Source organism: Sturnus vulgaris, chromosome Z (assembly GCF_052056855.1).
Source record: "Sturnus vulgaris isolate bStuVul1 chromosome Z, bStuVul1.hap1, whole genome shotgun sequence".
NCBI classification, from domain to species: Eukaryota; Metazoa; Chordata; class Aves; order Passeriformes; family Sturnidae; genus Sturnus; species Sturnus vulgaris.
In genome coordinates this window covers 41,121,279-41,148,497 of record NC_142283.1, presented here as the reverse complement: position 1 = coordinate 41,148,497, position 27,219 = coordinate 41,121,279, and the positions used below count along the sequence as shown (strand labels likewise).

General features: G+C 36.8%; 1 protein-coding gene across 2 annotated transcripts in view; it reads right to left on the bottom strand.

The window, feature by feature from the left end:
• The window catches only part of CNTNAP4 (contactin associated protein family member 4), a 193,761-nt gene extending 182,077 nt beyond the window's left edge, over positions 1–11,684 (bottom strand). For both annotated transcript variants that reach the window (XM_014869079.2, XM_088157395.1), the window contains exon 1: positions 11,311–11,684. In XM_014869079.2, coding sequence (XP_014724565.2) covers positions 11,311–11,407 — 97 coding nt within the window. In that variant the 5' untranslated portion in view covers positions 11,408–11,684. The remainder of the gene's footprint in view (positions 1–11,310) is intronic.
• Positions 11,685–27,219: the final 15,535 nt, after the last annotated feature.

Genomic DNA, 27,219 nt, shown 5'->3' with positions numbered 1-27,219 from the left:
AATATCTATGCAATCAGTAAATGATAATATATGAACAAAAATTCAGGTGTAAAAGATGAATCTCTCATTTAAAAAAATCTATTGAGACATCATTAAAGCATTCAACAAGACAAGGATGCATATAACTATAAAGGCTAACATGTAACTGTGAACATCATATTCATAGCACCAGTAATTTTTTTTAATAATATCTTTAGATCTGTAATATTCAAGTATGCACAACCATGCACTGAAACTCGACATAATTTGATTCTACTCAACATACATTTTCAACACCTGCGGCATTATCTTAGAAACACTTCCACTGAGACATTATAAAAATATATTAGAAACATCAAAACAGAGACTACTGTCTTCGGTACCTCCATCACACATACACATTTTACTAGAGGTGAGAGTTAGATCAGAGAATTCTGTTAGAATTTCTCAATCTGTCCTTGTGGAGAATATCTACAGAGAATATACTACCACCTAAGAAGCAGAATATTGTCAAATTTCTATGTCTATGTAGTCAATGCAGAGGTACAAGAAGAAAATACTTATTTGCCACGGTAGATTCCCCACCTCCACCCACCTTCCCACACGACACAAGATAGTGAAAAAAAGCTTGTTTTCTACAGCAATTTCCTAAGTATATATAATAGAGATAAAGTTCCGCATAAGTGTGAATCCATCACTCACCCATCACTCTAAATTTGGGGTAGTTTGACTGGGTATCTACCACTCCTGGGCTACAAAAAGCAAATTGGCAAAGAGATGTAGACAATTTGCAAAGGGTTTGAAAATAACAACACTTCATTGCAGACAGCACAGAAATGTACGTACATACGGGTACTTGCACAGCAATCTTGCTTTTCCCCAGTCTCTACCTCTTAAATTCTTTATTTTCCTGTCCATGGAGAATGAATCAGAACACAGTAAAGCACAGCTATACAGCATAAGTATGATCTATGAGGTAATGACTGCTCACAAAAGTCAAAACAAGTTGAGTAGAGATGGTGGTCTGGGAGCCCTTGTGAAAGAAAAATGAAAAAAAGAAAGAAGTCTTCATACCCCAAATACATTAACAATATATAAGGAATAGATGTTAAAATGATATTCCATAAAAAAAAAACAAACTTACATGTTTCTTATCATAACTGAAAGGATTCTTCTGTAGAATGCTATAGTTATGCTTAACCTGTCACCCGTGTCTAGGTGAGAGGTTTAAATTATTGTTACATGCAATGCAAATTTTACCCACATATAAAAGTACATTGATACTCTCTTACAGTAACCGTGAGTCTATCAAAAACATAGCAAAGGCTTGGTACTGAATTTCTTCTGTATTTTATTTTACTTGATGTCCAAATAACATTTTTAGAGAACAGTGCCTGAGAAAAACCCTGTGATAGTCTTGTCTTGTGGCAGGCTAACCACTAGCTATCTAGATCTTCCAAAAGTACACCAGGAAATGAGATTATGAAGCACCATGGTTCTGTTCGTCCTGTTTTGCAGGGAGACAAACAAATTCAGTGACATACATATATGTTTACAAATTTTTATGTAAGAGCAAGTATATTAGGAGTAAAATTATGGGTTACTATTTGCAAACAAGTTTTATGATAATCCCTCCTTTCTCCAAAAGGTTGGTTCATTCTCAGTCTTAATTACTGGAGGACATGTCTAGTCTTTGGAAAAGTAGTCTCTGAAACAGGTTTTGCTTGAGGACAGAAATGTAATCTCTGACAGATATGGTGGAGCTCCAGAGCCTGCTGGCATGATGTGACTGAAAAACAGCCCTAAAATTTCCACACTCAGGCTGATAAAACAGAGTTTACTTCAACATACTTTATCAATTGCAGCGCAAAAGCTCAGCAATTGTCAGTGTGCTCCATTGCATCCAGATAGTCCTGAAAGAATTTAGTTTTAAGGGCTATTTCACCCTTGAAAATTAAAATCAATCATCTTGATAGTTGTTTTTTTTTTTTTTTAAAGTTACCATTAGCTCAGAAAAACAGCAAGTTTTTGCTACAGGCAAAGAAATTCCCCAAGCACAGGAACTAGCTAAAATTCTAAATGTCTTTTTCTTCTCATATTTATTTTTTGTCAAGCAGGACAAATGAGTAATTCTTGTTTGTTATATCATTGTGTATCTGCATCTTCCTAACAAGGAATAGTGAAAGGACTGGTATGTAGAAAGAAAATAAAGAGTTAATTTCAGTTATATTCAAACTATGCACCCTATCACTGTTGAATGAATATTCAGCACATTCTTTCTAAAGCTTTTATTCAATATTTATTTAGGCAAAGCTTCCATTGATTTCCCTAGAAGCTTTAGGTATAAAGAGTAAGGACAGCGAGATTCAATGCTATTTTTAATTGAAACAAAAACACCTCCCCCCCAAAAAAAAACAATCAGTCAAACAGAAACAATTACTAAAGATTGCTTATTCCTCTAAAAAAATAAGGGTACGTAAATCTCATTATGATTACGAAACTACTGCAAACTGAACTACTGCATAGTGGATAGGCTTCCTGTCATTGATCGGAGTGAGAGCCACAGTTTACTAGCTTGAAGTATAAAAAGGCTTCCTAATCTAAGTAACAGTCAGTCTGGATGGTAGAAAGGTTTTAAAGTAACCATAAAAGTACCATGATATTTTTATTTATTATTGTTTTATGAAAAGAAATGCTGTAGGTATTTTTTTCCTATTATGGTATTCTGGCATTTTGTTGGTTTTTTTCATAATAGAGTCTCTTTCACTCCATGCTTTCTTTAGAAGAAAAAAAAAAAACTGACAGGTTTTGACAAGACTAGGGTTAAAATGGAGCTTTAATCATGGTTTATCAAAGGGGTGGAAAGATCAGACTGTCTCAGGTGGATAGAACAGTCAGTTTCAGCTTATTTAATTTAATGAGATTGCACTTTACCAGAACATTGTGTATGGTCAAAGTATCTATTTCACACGTTCAGGAATGAAAGACAGTCTCGCTGGTAGGACATTTCCAGCTCCTCACTTAGTCCCAATATTTTGTCTAGGGCTAGCAATAGCAGCCGCCTTAACCCCTGGGAAATCAAGGAGAACCTTTGTTACCAAGCACAGGAAAGGGAGACTCAAGGAGTGTTAACAGCAAGTAAGAACGAGTCGCCAGGTATAGCTGGTGATTACTGTACAAGATAATCAATATGCTTGGTATACTTTTTTCCAACATTTATTTACAGTAGGATATTTTGACAGAACTGGAACCCTTCTCATCTAGTGTAGATGTCTATGAAGCATACAGATGTATGTATGTATGTAGTTACTTAGACTCAGTTACATAATCAGTAGTCAGCCAAATGACACTTTTATACTGCAAATTGCCTTGGCATGTGATTTCCTCCTTCCATCTTTGTCATGACTTCTTCATGTAAGATATACTTTTTTCTTTCATATGACCAAAAAGGGACTTAGCTGGCTCAGATACAAATATCTAAGTTTCAGATTTTTAACTTCAGGCAGATAAATCCCAATTTTCCTGTCTCTGCAGAAGACAGAAGTTAGTCCTCTCAAAAGTAAGTCATATTTGCAAATAAATTGAACAATGAAATTCTCCCTTCTCCTGCTCATCTATAATTTTATTTCTAATACCAAAAGTCTTTGAGCTTCAAATTGGTATTTTCTTATAGCAGTAAGCATCATCTGACCTCTGACATAATTAGTAATCCTAAAGAAACCAACTTTACCCTTTCCCCTCAAAATTTTCAGATAACTATAGAATATCCATATTGCGCACCTCCAGTCCAGTATAACTTGGGATACAGCAGAATGCTGCAGGTGAACTAAACCAGCGTTTCGGGCTCCCTGTGTGCAACTCGGTTTGTCTAGAGCATCACTTTTGTAGTGCATGTTCCCCTCAAAAGGTTTTATTCCTGCGGTCTTGTTCAAAACCTCTGCTTCAGGCCTTTTTCAATAACCATATACTCCGTTTTCTGTCCAGGTGAGGTTTATTAGGTTATATGGCATCTGCATAATCATATTTCTTGGTACCCTGTTTAGTCACGTATTTTATGAGACTTTTCCTTTGTTCCTTAGGATTTTCGCTAAAGGTATTCTTTCACAGATCAGGCAAATACAGATGGGGGTTTATTGTAGCAAATATTAAACAAAATCAGGAAAAAACCATCAAAAATCTTATTTTTAGGAACAACTAAGGGTTTAAAAAACACTTTCTACTTAGATTTAGAAGAGGATAGAGTAACACCCGGAAAAGCGCAAGATCTTCTTCAGCTATTGGCTGAAGAAAGAAAGATATTAAATAATAAAAACAAATTCAAATATTCCAACATGCTGTTTCTGATCTACTTTTCCCTCAAGACCCCATATGCAAATATTTTAATTGCTAAAATAGTATTATAGAAACAAACGGGCACTCTAACAGCAAGGAACAAGCAATAACTTATTCTTGAGCATAACTAAATAACAAGATCTACTTAATGAAAAATTATTAGACCAGCTACCCAGCTGGATAGATTTTCTAACCATATTTTTTCTCTATCCTTTGAGACTTAAAGCCCTAGAGGCAGTTTTCTTCACTTGTTTATTAAGTGAGTATGATATTTAAATAATAATTCTGTTGTTTGTAATTTTAATCTACTTAAAATGAAGTTCCCAGGATTTCAATCACTTTTCAAATTATTACACTAAAAATACTCATTAAGTAGATTACAGACAGTACATTTTTTAGCTCAGGTCCACACAATATTTTGGTTACTAAAAAATACCAATTTGTAGGAAATACTCAAAACTTTCTTCTGAAAAGCAAAATAATTGGACAACAATCCTCCACTGTGTTGCACAGATTTAATTCAAGGCTACTGGCCTCAACTTCAACTGATAAGAGATGACCTACAGAGTATTCTATACAGCATAACCTCTATTAGCCTGTAATGGTATACTTACACATATATAAAACACAAATACATGACATATAAGTAAGAATGATAAAACACCTAGATATAAAACTTTGTAGAGGTAAAATTTCAGTAAGCCACAGTTGGTTAAACCCTAGCAGTAAAGATACATTCTTTTTTACAAAGAATCCGAGCAAAACATTTTCATCTTGACAGCATGCTGTTTCTCCTATATGTTTTATGTTATTTCCAAATTTAGAAAGACAGCCTTTGTTATAACGATATTTATCTAATACATATCAGTATTCTGAGAAAGACATCTCTAGAAGTCACACACGGGGCCTGACTGCCAAAATTACAAGTTACAATGGAATTCTGTATTTAACAACTATCAGATCAATTTACCAAAACACTTAACAGTACAAAATACAAACAATTGTACAGAAACTCATCGTAATCAGTGTTTTCACTGTTGTTTTTGCTTTTTCATTCCACTTCATAAAACAACTGAAAACTCAGAGGGAAAAGCAAATTTTAACTTTTCACTTCAGAAACATCTTAAAGATAATGTGTACTTCTGGAGTCACTGACAGACACAGACATGATTAATTTTGGTACTTGTTATTTCTTCACCGTTTTTTAAAAATTGCCTAGAGTGTTCTAGGAAGGAAAGCCCTTTGAATTAGTGATGGCTCTCACAGCTCCCACCTCTGTTATCACCTTGTTAGTTGAGAGCAGCTAACATTAAACATTAAAGGTACCAAGAAGCAGTTCTCTCTCCCAGAATCCTGCGTGATACAGAACACTAAACTCTCAGATTATGAGCAGCACCAATGCACAGGTTTATTTGGGGGGGAAGAAATCTTGGAAAGATTTAATGCTTCCAATTATTCAGCTATTTAATTATTCTTTGATTTGCTTGTTTGGAGTGGGCAGGTAGCAGGATTGAGAAGGGATGGGGGGAATATTTGGCCTATTTTTCTCAGCTGAATTTGTTAGAAGGTGAGCTTGTTGAAGTTTTTACAGAAAATGAATCAGTAGACAGATTACTGGCAAGTATATTATATGAGATATTGCACTGGTTTTGGCTAGGGTAGAATTAATTTCCTTCACAGTGTCAAGTATGGGGCCATGTTTTGGGTTTGTGCTGAATACAGTGTTGATAATATACAGATTTTTTTTGTTGTTGCTGAGCAGGGATCACATAGAGCCAAAATCCTTTCTGCTTTTTGCACTGCCACAATGGCAAGGAAATTGTGAGTGCAAGGAAGGCTGGGAGGAGACACAGCCAGGACAGGTGACACAAACCGACCAAACTGATACTCCAGACTATACGGCATCATACTCAGCATATAAAAACTGGGGGAAGGGGGAGGAAGGGGTAGGGGCAGACATTTGGAGTGATGTCATTTGTCTTCCCAAGTCACTGTGATGTGTGATGGACCCTGCTGTCCTGAAGATGGCTTAACACCTCTGCCTGCCCATGGGAAGTGCTGCAAGCATTCCTTGTTTTTCTTGTGTATGTGGCTTCTGCTTTTTCTATGCACAGAGTTACAGAATTTCAGAACATTCTGAGTTGAAAAAGACCTATCAGGATCATAAAGTTCAACTTTTCTCAATGCATAAGTGTTCTACCTTTTACCCTTCCTCATTTTTACCCACTGTTAAGGGAATCACTGAGTGGCTATGTTCGGCTTGGTTGATGGCTGGAGTTAAAACTCCACAGACGTATAAATATAGGACAAACTATTTGTGGATTATTTCTAATGCAACAGAGAAACGTCTGGAAAGAATATTAAACTTGATACTATGATAAATGCATGCATTATTTTATGAGACTTTGGCAAAACGTCTTAGTCCAAAGTTGTCTTTCTTGTGGATGAACATAGATGTAGGCTTACGTACTCTTAAGTAGGAAAGAAAGCAAGCAAGCAGAATGGCCATGACTGAATATTTATGAAGACATGAAGTCGTCAGTGCTTCCTTTGGAGCTTTTGACAGTCATTTAATCAAAATACAGTACATCCTAAACTACACAGCAAATATAATAAATAATTAACATATAATCTACTTAATTTTCTTCTTGTGGTTGATTCTATCATCATTCTATCTTTGAGAATGTCATTACTTGTCTTTCAAATTCCTCCAATCATGATTTCTCCAATCATGACCAAGTTTGCTCCATCCATCCACCTGACTGGGCTCTGGGACAAGTTTATTCCTGGGAATTTTAAATCCTAGAGCAATGGGATGTGAATTGTTGATTATATTCTGTGCAATCAATCCAAGGCTTTTCCGTGAATTCTAAGCCTTTAAAGTCTATAAAAAAGATTGATAGATTTTTCTTCTGGTATTAGTTTAGATTTCATGTTGATGTAGGTTTTTGATGTTGCTGTACAAACAACATGCCAAATATACCAGAGATGTCTGTAATGTTTTATTCATGTAAATAATTGCCCAGAGATGGCCTGATCTCTGATGAGAGCTCCATTGCTCTCTCATAGCAGAGATAGATGATAATAAACAGAAAATAAATATTAATGAGGCTAAAAGAAAATTAAGGAAGTGACTACTTTCTCCTCCCCTCCAGTTCATATCAACCACAAACTAACAGTAAAAGAATTACATTTTAAATTAAATTGTTTTTGATAAACAGCACTTAAGTTTATTTTTAATGTGATTCCATATAATTGTCAGTGAGTCTACGGAACTGTTTGGTACCAATGATTAACATCAGAATGGTATTCATTTCAAAATTAATATACAATGTTTTCCTTATAGCACGTAATTCTTTCCCAGGGGATAATACTTGTACAATGACTTGCATCTGATGGAATAATCAAGGTATGTGTTCATTCAGTCCTCTATTTGAAAACTTCAGTTTCATTAATAGTCATTCTCAGTCAGCTTTAGAGAGGTCCTCTAACCTAGCATTAATGAGAAATCCCTATTACATAAAATAAAATCAACAGCAATCATAGTAGCAATAATAATAATAATAATAATAATAATAATAATAATAATAATAATAATAATAATAATAATATGCCTTTATAGAAATTGCGCTCATCATAGTACACATGTTAAAATCTGAATTCATAAAACCTTCTGTAAAACTGGGGAGTTTTAACACAGAGGAGTAGGTACGCAGAAGTGAGAATTTGCATGGAAACTCCCCAATTCCTCTTTATTTCCATCCACTGTAACAATTTCCCTTAATAATTTTCAGTCACAGCTGACTTGATATGTATAGAGGGTTTAATTATGTTTTCTGCAATACCTAAGCTTTAGAAAGTTTAAAAAAAAAAACCCTGCCCCTTCTGGAGTACCAGTTTCTGGCAGGTTCTCAAGTGATGATTTAGTAACTTGCTGATTTACAACAGCAGAGACAGCTACCAATAAACTAAAAATGTCTGATAGCTCCAGTGGAAGAAACTTACAGCGGTACTTGCTCTGTAAGTAATCTTCCATTTCAATCTTCCATTGAAAACTCACACCTGACCTTATACAATTACTTACTAAGGCCGTGCACTTCAAACTTCTTTCAACTACACTGGAAGTGCAATTCTTTGGGAGGAAGACAGTATTGGAAAGCTCTAAGCAGCACTACCACAGAACTTTTAAAATATTTGAAATTTCAGCACCAATTATTACTTGTCTTGGTTGGAAGTGTCAGTGTTAATTTTCAGAGGAAACAAACAAACCACAAATAAGACCCTAGAAATAAAATTTAATGTTTTAGATTACAAGGTCTATTAGCTCCCAACAACCTAAGAACTTCAAAATCATTTTACTCAAAAGAGTATTAAATAAAATTTCTTTAAGACAAATAATTCTGAACACATCAATTTTTGATCTAAGAAATTTTCTTTGGACAGGTGACTTAGTAATATTACCAACTTCAAGATGACATTTAAAGGTCTTTAATTTCGTCTTTTCTTACTGGCCACTGGCCTTAAAGGCAAAGCAAAACTTCTGTATTCAGGATCTATTACTAAAAAAATAACCATAAAATTAAAACAAGAAAAATATATCAATATAGAGCAAAAATTAAAGACCCAGCGTATTGTCTTTTATGATTGGCAGCCTCCTGGAAAATCTAGCCATCAAAATTCATTCAAGAAAATCAAACTTTGTTTGGTTTTGTAAATGTTTTTAAGTACATTATTGCCAATAGTAGAAGAACCTACTGAAAAGGATTTCAATTCCTGGTTAACATCACAAGAAGAAAGGAGTAAAGTAAGTTCAAGTAGGTAGATAATGGCTCCTGCATGGATCCACCATAATCAGTAATTATGAAAAACCTTTTCTCCTAAGGCAATTTTTAAAATTGTAACACGCTAACAAAACTCATACCATAATAGTTCTGATGTAAACTGTCACGTCTAAAACAAACTACCTGTCCTACAGAAATTTTTATTTTCAAAACAACATATAAAGGGATTTATTTCCCAGATTAGATATTGAAAATGAACAATATGTGTGGCTAGCCAAGTTCTCTTCATAGGTTATTGTTCATTGTTTAATTTAAATAATTCATTTTATTCTTTCCTTAATAATATCTTCCCTGTAGCATGGGGCAGAGTTCTTGTATTTTCACTTCAGATGAATGTTTTGACATCGTAGTTAGGATTTATTCCTAAATAAAAATACTTTCCATTTATAAATAGTAGCATATCTGTGAAAAAATCCGTTCATTCAATTCAACCATTTGACACAGGATTTTGCCCTGTTTTTGAGATGTGTCTGAGCAAGACAGTCGTTTATACTTGATTTGTTTTATCCTTCAGAATTGTATATTGGAAAGGAGCTTGAGCCTCTTCCTCAAACCGTGCTTCCTAAATTGTAAGAGTGACCTCTAGTGCTTTACTGCTTTGCTGTGTGATGCAAGTCTTTTCTGCAATGGTTTTAATAAGCCTCCCTGTAAGCCACTGATTTAGTTTCGTGCATAGTGCCAAATGCTATTAATGTGCAATTCAATTATCATGGTCTTGTGAAAATGGATGTATTCATAAACTGTACAATGCAGAATGATGAAGAGAATTAAAGCTGTGACTAGATTGCAGCAGGGTGTTTAACAAGAGGAACTTAGTATTCATGTTTAGGGCTACACTATGCACTTGAGTATCAAATGAGATATCATTACTGAATGACAGCACAAGATCATTTTGGTGCTGCAGTGTGAATGTCTGGCTCAGGGGAGCATGTTTAGTTTACAAACCATCCATATGCAAAACCCTAGGCTACAGATCCATTGAGCACTTCAAACTTCTCTGCCATTGCTCAAATTTCCAGGGAGCTGTCCCCTGTCACTGGGCTGTAAGGTTATTCCTGAACATTCCTCAATGCTTTGGCATGCACTTTCTTGCCACAGAAGCATTACTTCAGCCCTTCCCATTCCTGTGATGCACAACCAGTGCCTTAACAGGAAGGGGAGAAAATATGTTCAGTTCAGGTTATGAGCATCTGGCATTTAGGCTACTGCACTACCAGAGAACACAAAATGAAATCCTTCAGCTTTTTAAAGCTGAATCAAATGGAACAAGAATAACTCAGTTCTATTACTGAATTATAAAAGCCCTAAAAATTAATTTCTCAGTAGGGTTGTTTTGGTTTTTTTTCTTTCTTAATTTAAAGATAATTAATCTAATTCAATGCTGGAAACAGAGATTTTCAGCTACATATATATATGTGTGTGTCTATCCATATATATATATATATATACACACATCTGATTTGCCTTCAAGAGAGCAAATTGTCCTTAAAACTGTAATCACGGTCTTTATTTTGTGATACCACTCCACTGGCTAACTCATTTAAAGAAAAAACAACTTTCTATTGTAGCTGTTAGCATTCTCTTCTCTAGTCATGCATGAACAATACTCCTTGAGCAATCAATGCAGAGACTTCAAAGTCTCGCTATGCACATTTTTCCTTGTTACATACATTTCTACTGTTTTTGAACTGCGCTGTGACTGCCATTTAAGTTGAGTGCAGCTTAATCCAGGATATGCAGAAACAGCTTTCAAAATTTTCAAATGCTAAAACCCCCTACACAATAGAGGCACTGCACAATAGAAGTCTGCCAGTAATATTCATGTAAGACACAATTCCTCGGAAAATACTGCGCTTCAAAAGAGAAAACAAAAATGAAAATACAGCTGAACAGACATCCCTTAGCAAAATGCTGCTTTCGGATACTCTAATACAGTAAGCTTTATAAACAACATTCTGTACATAGACTCATGACCAAAATCTATAGAAGAGTTTAGAACATTTTCAGGCTAGGAGCTTGCTATCATGATTTCAAAGCAGAAATGTTTGCTTAAAAATTATATTTATTTTAAATGAAAAAGAAAATTAAAAATAAAATCAAAATCCCAGAAGTTTTCAACACACTCTGGATTGAGTTTTAAATCATTTGCAATACTTACGTTTATTCCCTGCCACTGCCATGAGCTGGTGATGAACAGACAGGAGAAAGAGCAGCTTCAAGAATATTTCAGTGACAGAATCCATGTTCACATTCATTGAGGCACCCAAAAGAACCAGAGTATTCGCGAACAGCTGTGCTGTACTTCAGTTCTGCTCCTGCCTCTTCCCCACCGCGTCTCCCCGCCTCTTTTTTGCAGAGCTTCCCAGGCCAGACACCTCAGCCAAACGCGCTCCGCATCTCCTGGCACACGCACGCACACCTCGGCATCTGCCTCTCCCCCTCGCAGCAGCAAGCCCTGAGCAGCAGGAGCGAGACTCTGCGGCCGCTGTCACAGAGGCACCGGGGGCTGCTCGGGCAGCCCGGCCGCCTGTCTGCCCGCTGCTGCCGCCGCGCCGCTCGACACCCCTGGCGGCGGCAGGTGGGAGCCGGCCGGCCCCGCGGGGGCGGCGCTGGGCGGCGCGGCCGGCACGGGAGCGAGCGCTCTGCCCGCCCTGCCCGCGCTCTGCCTGCGCTCTGCCCTCCCTGTCCGCGTTCAGCCGCGCTCTGCTGCGCTCTGCCCGCTCTGCCCGCTCTGCCCGCGCTCTGCCTGCGCTCTGCCCTCCCTGTCCGCGCTCTGCCCGCGCTCTGCTGCGCTCTGCCCGCTCTGATGCGCTCTGCCCGCCTTGCCCGCGCTCAGCCGCGCTCTGCCCGCGCCCTGCCTGCCCTCCCCGCGCTCTGCCCGCCGTGTACCTGCCCTCCCCTCCCTGCCTGCGCTCAGCCGAGCTCTGCCGCTCTCTATCCGCGCCTAGGCACCGCTGGCTCTGCGTGCCGCCGAGCTTTCCCGGCGTGGTAATTTTTCTTTCTTTTTTTTACATTTTTTTTTTTATTTTTATATTTTTCAGCTGCGAAAGCGTTGCAAGTTCTGCTCTCTTTAAAGGAAAGCGATTTGCCTGTAGGAGAGAACCTAAGCCTGCGAATAAAATGAGAGCCTGGCTGTAGTTGAGAAGTGAGTGATTGACTGCCCCTCAGAAAAAGGCACCACCACTGTCCCTGGAGGGCTCTGTCGCTATTAATGCTGGCATTAAAGAATTACATTCTCAGCTCCTAAGAGTAAACACCTAAACGTAATATAAACATGTGATTGCACCTGGCATTCCCAAAATACTTTATTCCCCAAATACCACATAGAGCATTTTGCTTTCTATAACTTTCACAAAGGACAAGCTCTCTTTAAGCTGTCCCATTGCTTCTGCTTGGGAAATAGCTTCATTTGAGAAAGAGCTTCCGAAGAGTTTTAATTCATTATATTCTAAGTATATCCTAAAAGTGTGTGGTTTTGGTTTGTTTTTTTGTTTGCTTTATTTGTAGATTTTTTTGCAAAACAGGCTGCATTACTGCACTTGCTAACCCTAGAGACATTATTTCTCAAGTGTGAGAAATTTAACTGCATATTAGCAAACTCATGACATTAGTGAGGGTAGAAGCTGCATTAAAGGAAGACATCAGTGGCCCCATCCCTGCTGCTTCTGCAGTGTTTGCACCGTATGTATGAACTGTCTATATTCTGGCAGAAATTACTATAACAACGCACAACAAAACTGCGTGCCTTGTGACTGTGAGGTGTATAAAAAGCAGACTTAGCATTTGTATATTCAGCCCGGTGGTCCAAACTTTGTCTTCCTACTCGATACGAGCAATCTAGCAGCCCCTCTATACCAACGAGATTTTCCATCCTAAGTGATACTGCGGTCTGTGCCTTAGACACTGGGTACAATGTTGCCGAGCGTCCCTCTTCCACGTTGCACAGGCTATGGAATTCTCTGCAAATTGCGGTGTAGAACTGCTGGGTGTCAGGAATAACTGTGGAGTAGAGACGAAACGTGAATTAAGCTCCTGAAGCTTCTGAATATTTGCTGATTGTTTAAATCAGCTTCCTCACCCCTTGAAGGATGCTCTTATTCATCTTCAGAAGTAAGAGTAAAATATGTTCTGTCTTCATGCTACCTAAGCCAGATTGTGTTAGGTGTTACAAAAATGTATTTCAGCTCAGCCAAAACAATTAAAAATAAAAAATTTGAAAGACGATTAATGCAGGTTTTTGTCACATTCTTTTAAAAATAGCAAATCAGCACGATTAAGAAAAAAAGGCCTATTTCTAAATTGCTGTATTGGGTAGAAAGTTTCAAGTGAAGTTAATAATCTGTTATGCAGCTGGCCTTCCACTTCTCCATGTCAACTTTTATTTGAATGAAAATGCGTGGAGAAACTGTATTAAAGATTATGTGAATCATAACCTGCCTTCCAGCTCTCCTAAATCATCCTTTAAATTCTACATTCTGTTTCCAGAGTTTAGTACAACCATAGAGTCACTTGTCCAGAAGCTGGATTTCTTTGCTATATAGTTCCTTGAGTTAATATTGACCTTCTAACTAAATTAATATGAGCATAAAAATGTTCCATGTGCTGCATCCCATCTCTAAAGAATATCCCATGAGATGGTCCTTGACTCTGCAGCTAGACAAAATTTCATGCTTAAAAATAGGACAAATATCACATAAAATCTTGGCAAGGACTTTCAATGTAATGATGTTCTTTAGGATTAGCTCTAAGATCCCCAGGGCTTTGAATCAGGAAGAATTATTATTCTGGTAATGTAATGCAAATTCAGTAAAAAGGCCAATGCCATTGTGGGTAAATATTTGTCTTATAAAATAGCTTACAGTCACCAAAAAGGAACATCTAGCAGACAAAGGTCATAGGATTTTCCGCTTTTTTTTTTCTTATTTTTTTTACTGAATTGCATGCAAATATACACATGATGTTATATACTTCTATAATTATGGAAAAAACCCCAGTCTTGGAATGAAATGGTATGCCAAAACATGTACATATGTTTCTGCTTAGACAGACAGAATTACAGAAGTCTATACAGTATTTACCTGGAATATCAAGATATTCATCTATTTATCCAGGGATGAATCTATGGTATCTGGCACTGGTAAAATGCATAAGATAGCATTGCTTGACTCACACAGAATATTGCAGCCTCCTCTTTGCTTCTGCATCATATTTTCCTCCTGCATCCATGAAATATTTCTGCTCACATAATCTTATCACATTTGCCATTTCTCTTCCATACAGTGTCCAGATTTTTCACTAACTTCTGAGCTCCTCTTTGTGGAACCCAGACAAGTCTTTCTGTTTCTTACAAGCCTCTTTTCCTATTATAATTTTTAAATTTCCCTCACTCTTCCAGTGTTTTGTTTTTCTTCTCATATTTGCTTTTGAAATTTACCCCAAACACCAAAAAACTTACTTGTTTTATTTGCCTTTGAAATGTAACATTATGATCACTTGATTTGATTGAGGAACTTTCCCAAGTGATCTTCATACATGTGTTCTTTAGAAAGAGTGCAAGTTCCCTAGAACAACTGTTACAAATTAATCCTTACAGCTAAAATATCTGCAAAATTTAGTTATTCAAAACTTGACCTCGGTATACCCAGCCTTCATTTGCAAATGAAAGACCTTGTAGTAAAGTCCTTTTTCTTAGCAGACGAAAACTAGTATATAAATGATTCCTCTTTAAAATTATTTACAGTGTGACTTTTTGTCTATAAAGAAAAAGCACTTTTAAATTAATGCTAACCATACTCCTGGTACTATTATGATCTGCTTATTAATTGTAAACCAATTTTGAAAAGGACAGTTATAAGCACTTCCTTCTGCTTCTGGTACAAAATCCACTTTACAACAGGACAATTGTTTTCAGTGTATTACAGTTATTCGCTACACATTATTTAATAACAACAAAATAATAATTTGCTTGCAAAGCACAAAAATAGAAGTCAACAGCATCTATACTCGGTCTGACTGACTGAGAGTATTTGTTTTATTCCTTCCCAGTAAATTCCTCATTCAAAGACATAAACCAAATTAGAAATTAGCTATTCACTTACTACCTTCCTCAACTCACCTTTCACTAATTCGGCTTCATCGAGCCCACTTTTACTATCCAACTAGCAGTGACACTGCAACTTTATTTCAGGAGACAGAAAAGAAAGGTAAATGTTTTTAAACGTTTGTGTTCGTCTTTTCCTATATAGTTTTCTTGGTCCTCTTGTCTGCATCATGGCCCTGGTTAACCCTCCTTCTAGTGCCACCTGCTGCAGGTAAATTGGTATTGCACCTTCTCTTTGTAGCATCCAGTCGTATAATGCAGCTGGAGAATGTATCTTTGTAATGCAATCGAATTCTTTCATGATCGTGTAAAATCTTCCCAGCATTATTCCCAGCCCTGCAGAAAAACACTGCTGTAATTGTCTGCAGAGACTGCAGAGAGCAGAAATGCTCAAAGACAAATATGAATCAAAAATAAATGAGCAGAACCACATAATGCCAGGTACACTAATAATGATATTTGCAATGTTTTTAAGCCATTTCTAAAGTAAAAATAAAATTCATGTCCACCTTATATTTCTACATGTAGTTTTTAATCATATATCTCTATATAGTAGGTATGACATAAGAGTAAAAATTGATTTTCAGAAATAATGGTAGCATAACTGCTAGTCTTAACAATGTTTTGGGGGGTTTTTTGATTTTGTTTTGGTTTGTTATTTTCCAGTAGGGTCAAGATAGCATAGTTTGTCCTATTGCAAAGCTGCAAATTTCCTTTCAGGCTGTATTTGTTAAAAGGGGAGGGGATGGAAGTCATCTGTGTATGGCTCATTTTACCGCTTATTGCAAGTACACTTATTGCACCTACACTAATGACTTCATTAAGGATTTGAAATCTATTTTTTTTCCAGAACGCAAACCAGGTCAGACATGGCTCCATGCACCTACAAAAGAATTAATGCCTTCAACTCTGTTTTATATCTGTGTTTGAAGGTTGTAATAAGGTGTGTGGCTACACAGAGAGTCCTTTTGCTGCTGATGTCTGACCATTCAGGTTTTTTACCTGAAAGGGTGCCATGAAAATCCCACAGACAACTTTTTTGCAGGGTTTGTGAAAATGCTTCCTATTAGCCCTCATTTCACAGTCAAGAATTTTATTATTTCTATCATAAACTCTCTGTATATTGCGGCTCCCAACACAGGAAATAAATACGGGGTACTGGAAACTGAACTTATGCACAGAATCATAGATTCTTTAAGGTTGGGAAAGACCACTAAGATGATTGTGTCCGACCATTACCTCAGCACTGACATCTATGCTATTGAATCATGTTCACAAGTGCCACATCCACATGCCCCCTCAATTTTTTTCAGTATGGTCACTCCGTCATTTCCTAGGAAGTCTGTTACAACGTCTGACTACTCTTTCATTCAAGAAATTACTCTTAATATCCAATCTAAATCCCCCTGACACAATTTGAGGCCATTTCCTTGTTTCATGTTGCTGGTTGCCTGGGAGGAAGGTGACCCTCACCTGGCTGCACACTCCTTTCAGGTACCTGTAGAGAGTAATAAGGTCTCCCCTGAGCTTCCTTTTCTGCAGGCTAAACAATCCCAGCTCCCTCAGCCCCTCTTCACAGGACTTTTGCTCCAGGCCCTTCACCAGCTCTGTTGCCCTTCTCTGGACATGCTCCAGCAGCTCAATGTCTTGTTGAAACCAAGGGCCCAGAACTGAGCACAGGATTCGAGGTGTGGCCTCACCAGTGCTGAGTACAGGGGACAATCCCTGTCCTGCTCCTGCTGGCCACACTGTTGTTGGTACAGCCCGGGATGCCATTGTCTGCTTGCCCACCTGGGCACAGCTGGCTCACGTTCTGTTGCTGTTGACCAGCACCCCCAGGTCCTTGTCTGCCAGGCAGCTTTGCAGCCTCTCTGCCCTCAGCCAGTAACACCGCCTGGGCTTGGTGTGATCCCAGTGAAAGACACACCACTTCGCCTTGTTGAACCCCATGCTGTTCTCTTCATTCCATTGATCCAGCCTGCCCACATCCTCTGCAGGGCATTCCCACGCTCCAGCAGATCAAGACTCCTGCCCAGCTTGGTGACATCTGTGAACTTACAAAGGATTCATTCCTTTCCCCTGTCGTGGTCATTGATGAAGGTATTAAACAAATTTAGCCTCAAATATTTTTCTAAATATTAAATATATAATAGTTACAATAAGAAGAAATGTAATAGCAACACTAATAATAATAATAGCAACAATAATTATAAAAACAAAAACAGTGTTTAATAAGTATTTTAACATCTCACATATGGCACGGGTATTTTTTAAAAGGATGTTATACAAATTTGTAGAAGTAAATGTGTGAATAACAATAAAAGGAAACAAGAAAACAGGGCTTTGGTGATGGAGGACTTGATGATAAGGTGCTTTGGTGATTTTGTTCCTAATTAGACCATGTCTTGAAGGATAGAATATCTAAAGGCATGAAGATTAGAAAGGCACAGTGAAGGCATAAAATATAATATGGGTTTATCAAAGGCAGATCACAGTACACAAAGCTTATGGTTCTCTTTGATATCTGATTCCTTCCTAAAGGAGGAATATAAATTCTTGACATTGGATGCATATGAATATGATACTGTTATGATGTTTCTTTGATAATGTAAAAAAAGATGGAGGATAGCAAAGCATATGTGCAATAAATCAGAAGGAAAGGCAGTAAAGGAAGGTGGAAAAAATGTCATTTATATATAAGCCGTGCTTAATATATTCATTCACGGCTACAGTGCAAATAGCAGGAACAAGTTTGTGGGGTTTATGATTTGGGAGATTTTTAGGAAAATATACTCCGTGTAGGAAAGGCATCACAGAGCTGACCTTCCCAAAGAAAATTTGGAGGATATGCAATAGTAAAATATGCAAGAATGTGCATTATCTGAGGCTGATATTGATGGCACCAGCTGTAAGTTGTTTCTTCAGTTGGAAGCATAAGATTCTAGCTGAATCAGCCAACTCTGAGATGAATATAAGCTTAGCTTGAGCCAAAATAAATGAAAAGGTCAGTCGTAACCTGCAAAAGGCAGGTTTCTGAGCTAGGAATGGAGTGAGAGCCAAAAGGTCTGAACAGAAATGAACAAGAGATCCAGAGACTTTCTGTCCCAAGCTGTGTGCCATCATGAATTTGACAATCTTCAAGAGTGTTGAAGAGCCAAAAACCATGCCTTGGATTGGGATGCAAAACCCCATATGTTCTGCAAATCTTTTCAAATATTGGTATAACTTTTGCTTCCTTTGCCAAAGGAGTCAAGTAAATCTTGAAGAAGACTCTGGGCTGTGACTTCTTTTTGATGTAATTTCTTTGACAGAAACAGAGAATTAAGATTATTTTCCTTAGTACTTTATGAAGACTAACTGAGATCATTGCTCACTGTTTGGGTTGGTATAATTCTCATTCATAACGAGCATTCCCTGGGCACCACGTAGGGAGCTTAGCTGCCTGGCTGAAATGTGGAGATTTCAGGCACCTGAAAGTCAGGTGAAGCTACTTGCTGTGAAGTTGTTTGCTATCATCCTGCCCAAGGATACAGCTACAAACACAGGTGCAAATAAGACTACAAAGCATCTAGCCTGGAGCTCCATTACATCAGTTTACCCAATGTATGAAAACTGAAGCTCAGCTTTGTATTTCTCTGTTTAAGATATTTCCTGTATTTCTTATTAAGCCTATATTTCATTGGCAAGAAAACAAGAGTCATGAAACTATGATTCCATAATGAGCCTGGGTTTATTTCTCTATGCAAATGACAAGTCTCCTTGAAATAGGAATATAAACTCCTTGAAGAAGGAATTTGAGGAAGGCAAATATTCATAAGTTGTTTATGTAACTTTTTTTGGACTGTATAAAAATCACCATTACAAGGCTTTATGTGTAATTATTTCATGTTCAAAAATCTACCAATTCAGTAGAAAGCAGTCAAGTGTTCAGTTGTTATACAGCAAAAGTGTAACTTATGCAAGCCTTATTTCTACCATGTTAGGAGAAAAAGGCATATAATATGTCTTCTCTATCTTAATTTGTGTGAAATTGTTCATTTGACAGCAGAATTAGGATACAAATCTGGTGCTTTGTTGAAGCAATGTGTAACAGAGAGATAATACGAAAGAAGAAAGGTAGTAAACAGGTTTCCGCAAGTTGAACAAGATCAAAAATATGGGACTCAGCTTTTTCAGAAATGTGACTATCTCTGAATCGAATGGGCAGGTCTCACCTGCATTGTCAGCAGTAAGAGTAAGCTGCAAATAGCCAATGTTTCATTGATCTGGACTGCATTTTACAAACCAGGGTCAGACTCTACATACTGTAGGTTAACTGTTGTTGACATTGCTCAATGCATTGAAACATACACACAATTCTCTGCAGGGAAATTATTTAATTCCTTTTTTTTTCCTCCCTGTTTAGATATTATTTTGCAGACATCAGAAAAGGGAAAATTGCTTTACTCTATATGTTCTTATTTCCCTTTCCTTTGTTATATGCCTATGGGGATTATATGCAAAGTATGCAGCCTGAATATTTTGCATATCTATCTATATATTAGCAATATAAACATCACATGATACAATGAGCAATTCTTAATATACCAGTGACTAGCTGGTGAATATGATCATTATCTCTTCAAGGTGTAAGAGGGCTTTGGAGGTGTGTTTCAGGTAGGTAGTCTTTATTTCATTGTGAAACAGACACTGAGAGGAAGAGACATTTGGGATATGAGCAGTGACAGAAAGATTAGCAACCACATGAGTAGTTCTCCCTATCCATATCAGTGAACAATCAAGCTCTTGCAAATGCAGTTTCATTCTGAATGTAAAATGAGCAATTGTCTTGTCTGATGCTCTTTTATATAAAACCAAAAAGAAAAAAAACTTATTCTTGTGCTTTTTTTTATTATTACAGACTTGACTGGACAAATTCACTCACTCATTTACACTGTCTTTTTTGCTGAATAATGCATTAAGAACTCAGATCAGCTCTTGTCTGAGAATGAGAAATTCTTGGGAATTATGTTTTTCTATTGTTTGATCTCTAGGGAAATCTCGTGAGATACAACATCTCAAAGTCCTGGGATGACAAACAAGATGCAAATGAATCAGAGGTGCCTAGCTTTTTCCATATTTTATTCCATCCTTACTGCCAGCAAGATTTTTCACACAAGACTGGAAAAAAACAAAAAAAACCCCAAAAAACAAAAACCTAAGAAAAGCAAGTATCCAGTAGTTTTAATACACAGTGTCATGTAGTACTCCCCTGTTTGCTCTTGTGCTCAATACTTACCCTCTGCACACACACCCTTCTCCTCTTCGTGAAGGCAGTACCTGTCTTTCTATATGAATTGCTAAAGCCTTGCTGCCACTGCAGTTTGCTTAAAACAACACTAACTCCTGAGTCCAGACTGGTGTGTTTTGAAGCAAGAACTAATACTCAACCTGAAAGCAGCAGAGCATCCATTAAACCTTATACATTGCAAAGCAGAGGAATGTTTTGAAAGGAGTACTGCAGAGGCTAAGCATCTGTATCTTTGCATTAGGAATCAAGATTCCCTTCAGATCCTCACACTTGATGCAATTACAGGGAAGCTTATGTTCTTTAGGTCTTTCATTCTCCCATTTATCCCTCCTGAAACAGTAGATAATGCCCTGGGTTTTCCACAAACCAAGGTTTAATATTGATCTTTTTCTGTGCTTTTCCCATAGAAGGGAACAATTTGTCTGTAATATAACCTTGATTGAGCTTTGTGTGCCCCTGTTGGTATCAGCACTGCTGCTGGTGCAGTTAGAAATTAAACAGAGTTAGGAAACACGCAGATTATATGGAAATATAGAAGAAAGTAAGCAAGCAACAGACAGAAAGACAAGCATAAACATTAATTATATCATGCTGGAGAGAATTGCAAGGGTTCTACAAAATTTACTACAGTCAGCCAAAACAATCAGGTACAGTTTTGTTCCTATTTATCATAATCTCAGAAGCACACATTGGCGAAGACTGGACGTGTATTTCTGAGATTAAAAAACTGAGAAATACAGGAAAAAAAAGAGAGAACTTTTAGGTTTACACCTATTTACTCCTAACTTGACATCACCATAGGCTCTACAGAACACATCTGTTGTTGCCGTCTGCAGAAACTCTCCAACTTTAAGGAAAATTAACAAAAAGAGTTACTCTATTTAATCCCCAGTCCTGCTTTCTTATATACAGTAAAAGCAATACAGTGAAAATCATCTATGCTACTGATATGAGCTTTATTCAAAACTTCTTTCCTTTCTTCTGGAACCACTTTAAAAACTTTAAATGTGCAGTCAGTGTAATACAAGTCACTATGTTGAAAATCTGACACGGATTATAAAAGGATAGGGCTTTTTACTTTTATAAAGTCCTTGGTTAAAAAGTCCAAATGTTGTACACTGACAAATCTGCTTATTCATTTGTATGTTGTACATGCTCAGACATTAATCTCATATATGTCATGTTCAATATGTTTTATAGTTGTTCTCTTCTTTTGCTATTTCATGCTTTAATAATAGGGAAGGAACAAATTAAGTGTTCAATTGGCTTCGCTGTCTTTTAGAATGCAACTTCATCATGCACATTCTGAAATGCAAATGATAATAAGCTATTTATTTCTTATATAACCTATATGGGAAACAGGGATAGTTAAAACCTGGGACTTTATATTGAGGACAGAGTAATGAGATTTAACTGAGTTATAATTTCATCTGAATAACACTCTTTGCATTTAATATGTAGATAGAAAAGAGCTAGTTGATAACTAATGGCATCTTTATACGGATCTGATTTCAATATTTCCAGTGAAGTCATATTTCAAGAATTTATTCATTTTTACCTCATGTAGTTTACTTGCCAGAACTTTAGAAGACTTGCAAACAACAAAAACAATACAAATCTCTCTCTCTTATGTCTGTGCACAGGAATATATTTCCATTGTTCCAGTCTCAGTCCAAAAGGTCTCAATGGGAGTTTTATTAAAGCAGAAAACAGACTGAAAACAGGGAAATAATAAAAAGCATAATCTTTTATAGGTTAACATTCTCGCAACAGGTGCCTGTGATTTCTGTTACCACATATGACATTTAATTATTATTAGACTTGAGTATCAAGGAGTTGATATATTCCTGGTATTTTGACTAATTGAAAATAACTAACTCCATCTTAGTATTGGCTTTATGTGTGATTTCTCAGCCTTTGGAATTTAGTTGACTTGAAAATTTCAATCATCTTTAATAACAGAGGAAGCATAAGCCAATGATTTTGGTGCTAATCTAATTCAGGCTAGTGAGTATTTGTTGGCACAGCTTTTCTGAATAAGTCTGAGCTATTTAGGGCAAGATCAAAAGAAAGGCAGCAAAGACTTATGAGTTAGGTGTTCCATCCCAAATTGCAAAGCCACTTTCTAGTCCTGATATCACCTTTAATCACCAAACTGCATCTGTCTTCCTGTGCTGAGCAGCAAACCATTTTTCTCAAACGTGGCTGACCTCCATAATTACAGCATTCACCCTGCTGCATCTTTCACAGGGCAGTTATAGCCACTGTCTGGTGAATATATAAGGAATTTAATTTTTGCATTTAAGGAATGTAATATATTACCCAGCTTCTTCTCTCTTTCCTCTTTCACAATGGCCTAAATATTGCCCCATGAGTAGCAAACACCACACAGCCTCAAGAGAAATTGAAGCCGTGCCTCTCGGCTTCTTAAAGAATAGATTTTCAATGGTAGAAGGCAGTCTTTCCCATTTTCTGAAACTATTTTATTGTCAAAAAAGTAGTTTGAGATTCCCTGGCCCCTGAAAAGTAAGAAATAAAGCAAGCTAGCAAACACAATCTTACAGCCTAGGAGTCAGGACAATGCATCTGAACTCCCCTCAAGCATCATGGATTTGGTCTGTCTTCTGGGAAGTGCCTCCTGTATGCAGAATCCAGAAATAATGCTTAGGGTAAGGCTCCAGGTTTGTAAATTAGCTTTCATATTATGTCAGCTGTGGAATTGGACCTTACCCCTTTCCTAGTTCCCTCCCCTTTTGAAATATATCAATAACTACTATTTTCTCAGGTCCGCAATGTATATTAAAAAAAAATATTAATTATAAAGTGCGTGGATAATGCAATAGTGAAACCATTTAAATGTCAAATATAATTAAATTTAGTTATGCGTCTTTCAGAAAAAATGCTTCTTTTTATTGTGTGGGAGGATAGATTTGGGTTGTTTTGGTTTTGTTTTATGGTTGTTACATTTTAGGCATAGCTATAAAAAATTAGAGAAGCTGATAAGAGGATTAGGATAATTAGGATAACCAATCAGAATATATATATATATATATAAATTGCCTCATATTTATGGGGAACACAGTACTTGGGATAAAAATTCCTGTCTCATGAAGCAACCTCTTTGAAAACTTACACCTTAAGAAACCCCAAACTTTATTTTATATTCATCTTTTTTAGTCTCTTCCCTTTTCTCTTCCCTCATTTATAGGTTCTTTTCACCGGTTTGTTACAAGAGACAGTAAGAGAAGTTCCTATTTTTTATTACTTTTGTGGTTCTCTCCTGTGTTTCAGAATTATTTTCAAGACAATTAAGCTCAGTAAATAGTGTAGTAATACATGCAATACTACTATCACATGGAAAAGCAACAGAGGAGCTGTAAAAAAAACCAAAACCTAAAAACCAAACAAATAACAAAAACACAACCAATGAACAAACCAACCAAAAAACCCCAACAAAACAGAAAACCCACCAAAAAGATAGCAAAGCATTTCAAATGAGGCTGAAAAAGCCTGAAACAATGTAATTTCTTCTCTTTTATAAAAAAATAAATTAATATATTTACCATATATATGATCTCATTCTGCTTTTCCAATAGAGCTTTTAGACCAAAATATTTCTAAAAGTATATATTTTGAAGATATGCCCTATTTGGTTTTATGGATAAAAATACACATAATTAATCAACTTCCAGAAGTAGACTTGCTCCAGACTTAGATTATATGACTGAAAACTTTATATAATTTTCATGGTGGTTTTTGCCAAGACCTCAACTTGGTTATTAATGAAACAAGTTATAGTTGTTACATCCAACAAATTATATTTCTGTTTTAAGACTCAAACAATTGAATCTGCTAAAACACTATTAAAATCAAAAGCTAAGTACAGAAAAGCTAATGTAATATTTTAGGTAAAATAATTATTAGAACAATTTGTAGCTTGAGAAGTAAAGAAGGAACTAGCAAGTAGTATTCACGGCCTCTCATTTTAATTTAAGTTCCATCTAGAATCTTTTCAAATAATTTAAACACAACAGCTTTGAACCATCTACTATAGGTGAGCTTTCAGAGCTGATATTTCAGATTCACAAGTGGCTCCAATTCTTCAAGGAATTGTGGCTGACATCACAGAAATACCATGCTTGTAAAATATTTTTCTTACATTCTACTGTAGAAGCAGAGTACAGGCTTCTTGGGCAAGGAAGGCTGATAAGTAATTGAGATTGAAAAGGAATCTAGATAGAATACAGCTGATTTATTGAATACAAGATTACCAGGTTGGGAGGGGAGCCCAAGGATCATCTGCTCCAGCCTTTCCTGGAAAAAGCATAATGTCAACTACATGGCCCAGGAACCTCCAGCTGAATCTCAAAAATGTCCAATATTGGGAATGATTCACTGTTCTCATTGTAAAATATTTTTCTCTTCTTTCTCATCAGAATCTTTCTTGTTTTAACTTGCACCTATTACCCTTTGATTTTCCATGTGATTTCATGTTAAAAAAAAGTCTGTCTTCTTTGTAAACACCCTTTTAAATACTGGAACATGGTGATAAGGTTTCCCCTGAAACTTTTTTTCTCAAGGCTGTATCCAGTCCTCTCAGTCTTTTCTCACATGGCAAGTTTCCCAGTCTTTTAGTCATCTTTGTGACCTTTGCCTGGAATCTGTGCAGCCTGTTCATATCTCTTTTGTACAGCAGAGATAAAAAATTGAAAACAGTATTTCTGGTATGGCTTGACAAGCACTGAGTAGAGCATAGCAATATCTTCTTTATCTCTCCTGCTGAGGCGGACTAGCATCCCTTTGGCTTTCTTTGCCACAGCATCACACTCTTCACTCATATTGAGTTTTTTGTCGACCAGGTCACTCAGGTCCCTTTCCACAGAGCTGCTGCCCTGCTGGATAGATCCAATGGCTGTGCTGGGCTTCTGGATTATGTTTTCCCAGGTGCAAGAGCTTATACTTGTCCTTGTTGAACTTCTTAAGGTCCTTGCGAGCCCACACTTTCAGCCTATCCAGGTGGCCCTGCAGATGCTGAAATATTCACTTACCCACTCAGTTTTGTAGCAGCACCAAACTTTATCAAAGTACACTTGATCTCATGATCCAGGTCTCTTATTAAGATATTAAAGAGCTTTGGTCTCAGTTTTGATCCTTGGGAGATTCACTCAGGACAGGTTGCCAGTGTGAAAGAGAGCTGTTTACCTTTGTTGAGGGATTACTGAGCCACAAGACTAGCACTGTTTTAAAAAATATTGTCTCCTCTGTCACATAGTCTGTTCTACTTATTTATTGGCATTTTCTGTATATTCAGTCTGTATAGAAGGCACAGTTTCTCTTAATATCTCAAAATAAAACATGCAGGCAACTATAATGTGGGATATGAATTAAAAAAAAGGAAAATAAAAAAATGAAATGTCACAAATTAATTATTAATCAAATTGATATTTGTATCATGATGCCTAATGTAACCTACATATCTTTTTCTAGAAACAACCACTGCCAGAAAGTAAGAAGAATCATGTTGCAAACATGCACAAACCAGAAATGTCTGAAAGGACTATATAACACCATTTCCCTCTCTTTCTCAAATTTAAATCTGTTAGGATAACTCCTCTGATTTGAGAATTGCCAAATTTATAGGCATGGGTTTTGTATTATCTGTTTTATAAAACAGTTCCTTTCATCTCCAGTTTCTGTCGTCCACAGACATCCACAGCCAAAGATATTTCTCTTATTCTGGGTGATCCTCTGTATCAAATATGAGTCTCTAGAGGCTTTAAGAAATTTTAGTACTCCAAAAGCTGTAAGAGATCTGATCTATGAGATTACTCAGGAAGTCACAGGGCCAGGAAGTGCTGTGCAATGTGTTCAGAGCTAACAATGTCTGAGATTAGTAGATGCAAAGCCTGTTCTCCAACACAGGCTGGATATAATGAGAAGTGGGGAAGGGATAAATGTCCATGATAAATTGCAGAAGGTTAAAGACCAAGGCACAAAACCAAGACAAAAAGGTATAGGAGAAAGACATCTGGAACAAGAAGCTGAAGCAGATATTGTAAAAGTCATCCAAAGAAAATTTAAAACTTTGTACCTAGTAGGAAAACTCTAAGATTGGAAACAAGTTTTACATGTATCAGTGCTCCTCTGTGGAAGTTCATGAAACTCATAGGTGAAAATTTCTCTTTGTTTTGGCAGTACTAGTGTCAATAGCTAGTGCACTCATTTGTACAGCACAGGCTACAGTGGATTTAAAGAGAGCCCCAGCTCTTTAAATTTCATGAGGTTTTTTCTGGTTATTATGGCTCAGTATTAGCAATGTTGTCCTAACTGCTGCTATGATTTATGCAAGCATATAATAATATGAAGATGAGAATGTCCCAATTAACTAAAGAAACATTTCACAAAAGTTTAATTTCTTATTCCAGAACAGTTATTTTGGTTTTGGAACAAAAATCCATTTTACAAAAGTAGCACAATATATAAAGTGTGATTATCCCTTCCACGGAGTGACATTATTGTGACAGTAATCCTTAGGTGACAAAATACATTCTTTCCCCCAGTTTAACACTTTCAGAATGCCTAACACTCTAATAAATTAAACTAATAACAGTATTACTGAAGAATTCTAGTTACACTTCCTTACTCTTAAATTAAAAGCAAAACAAAAAAAAACAAGA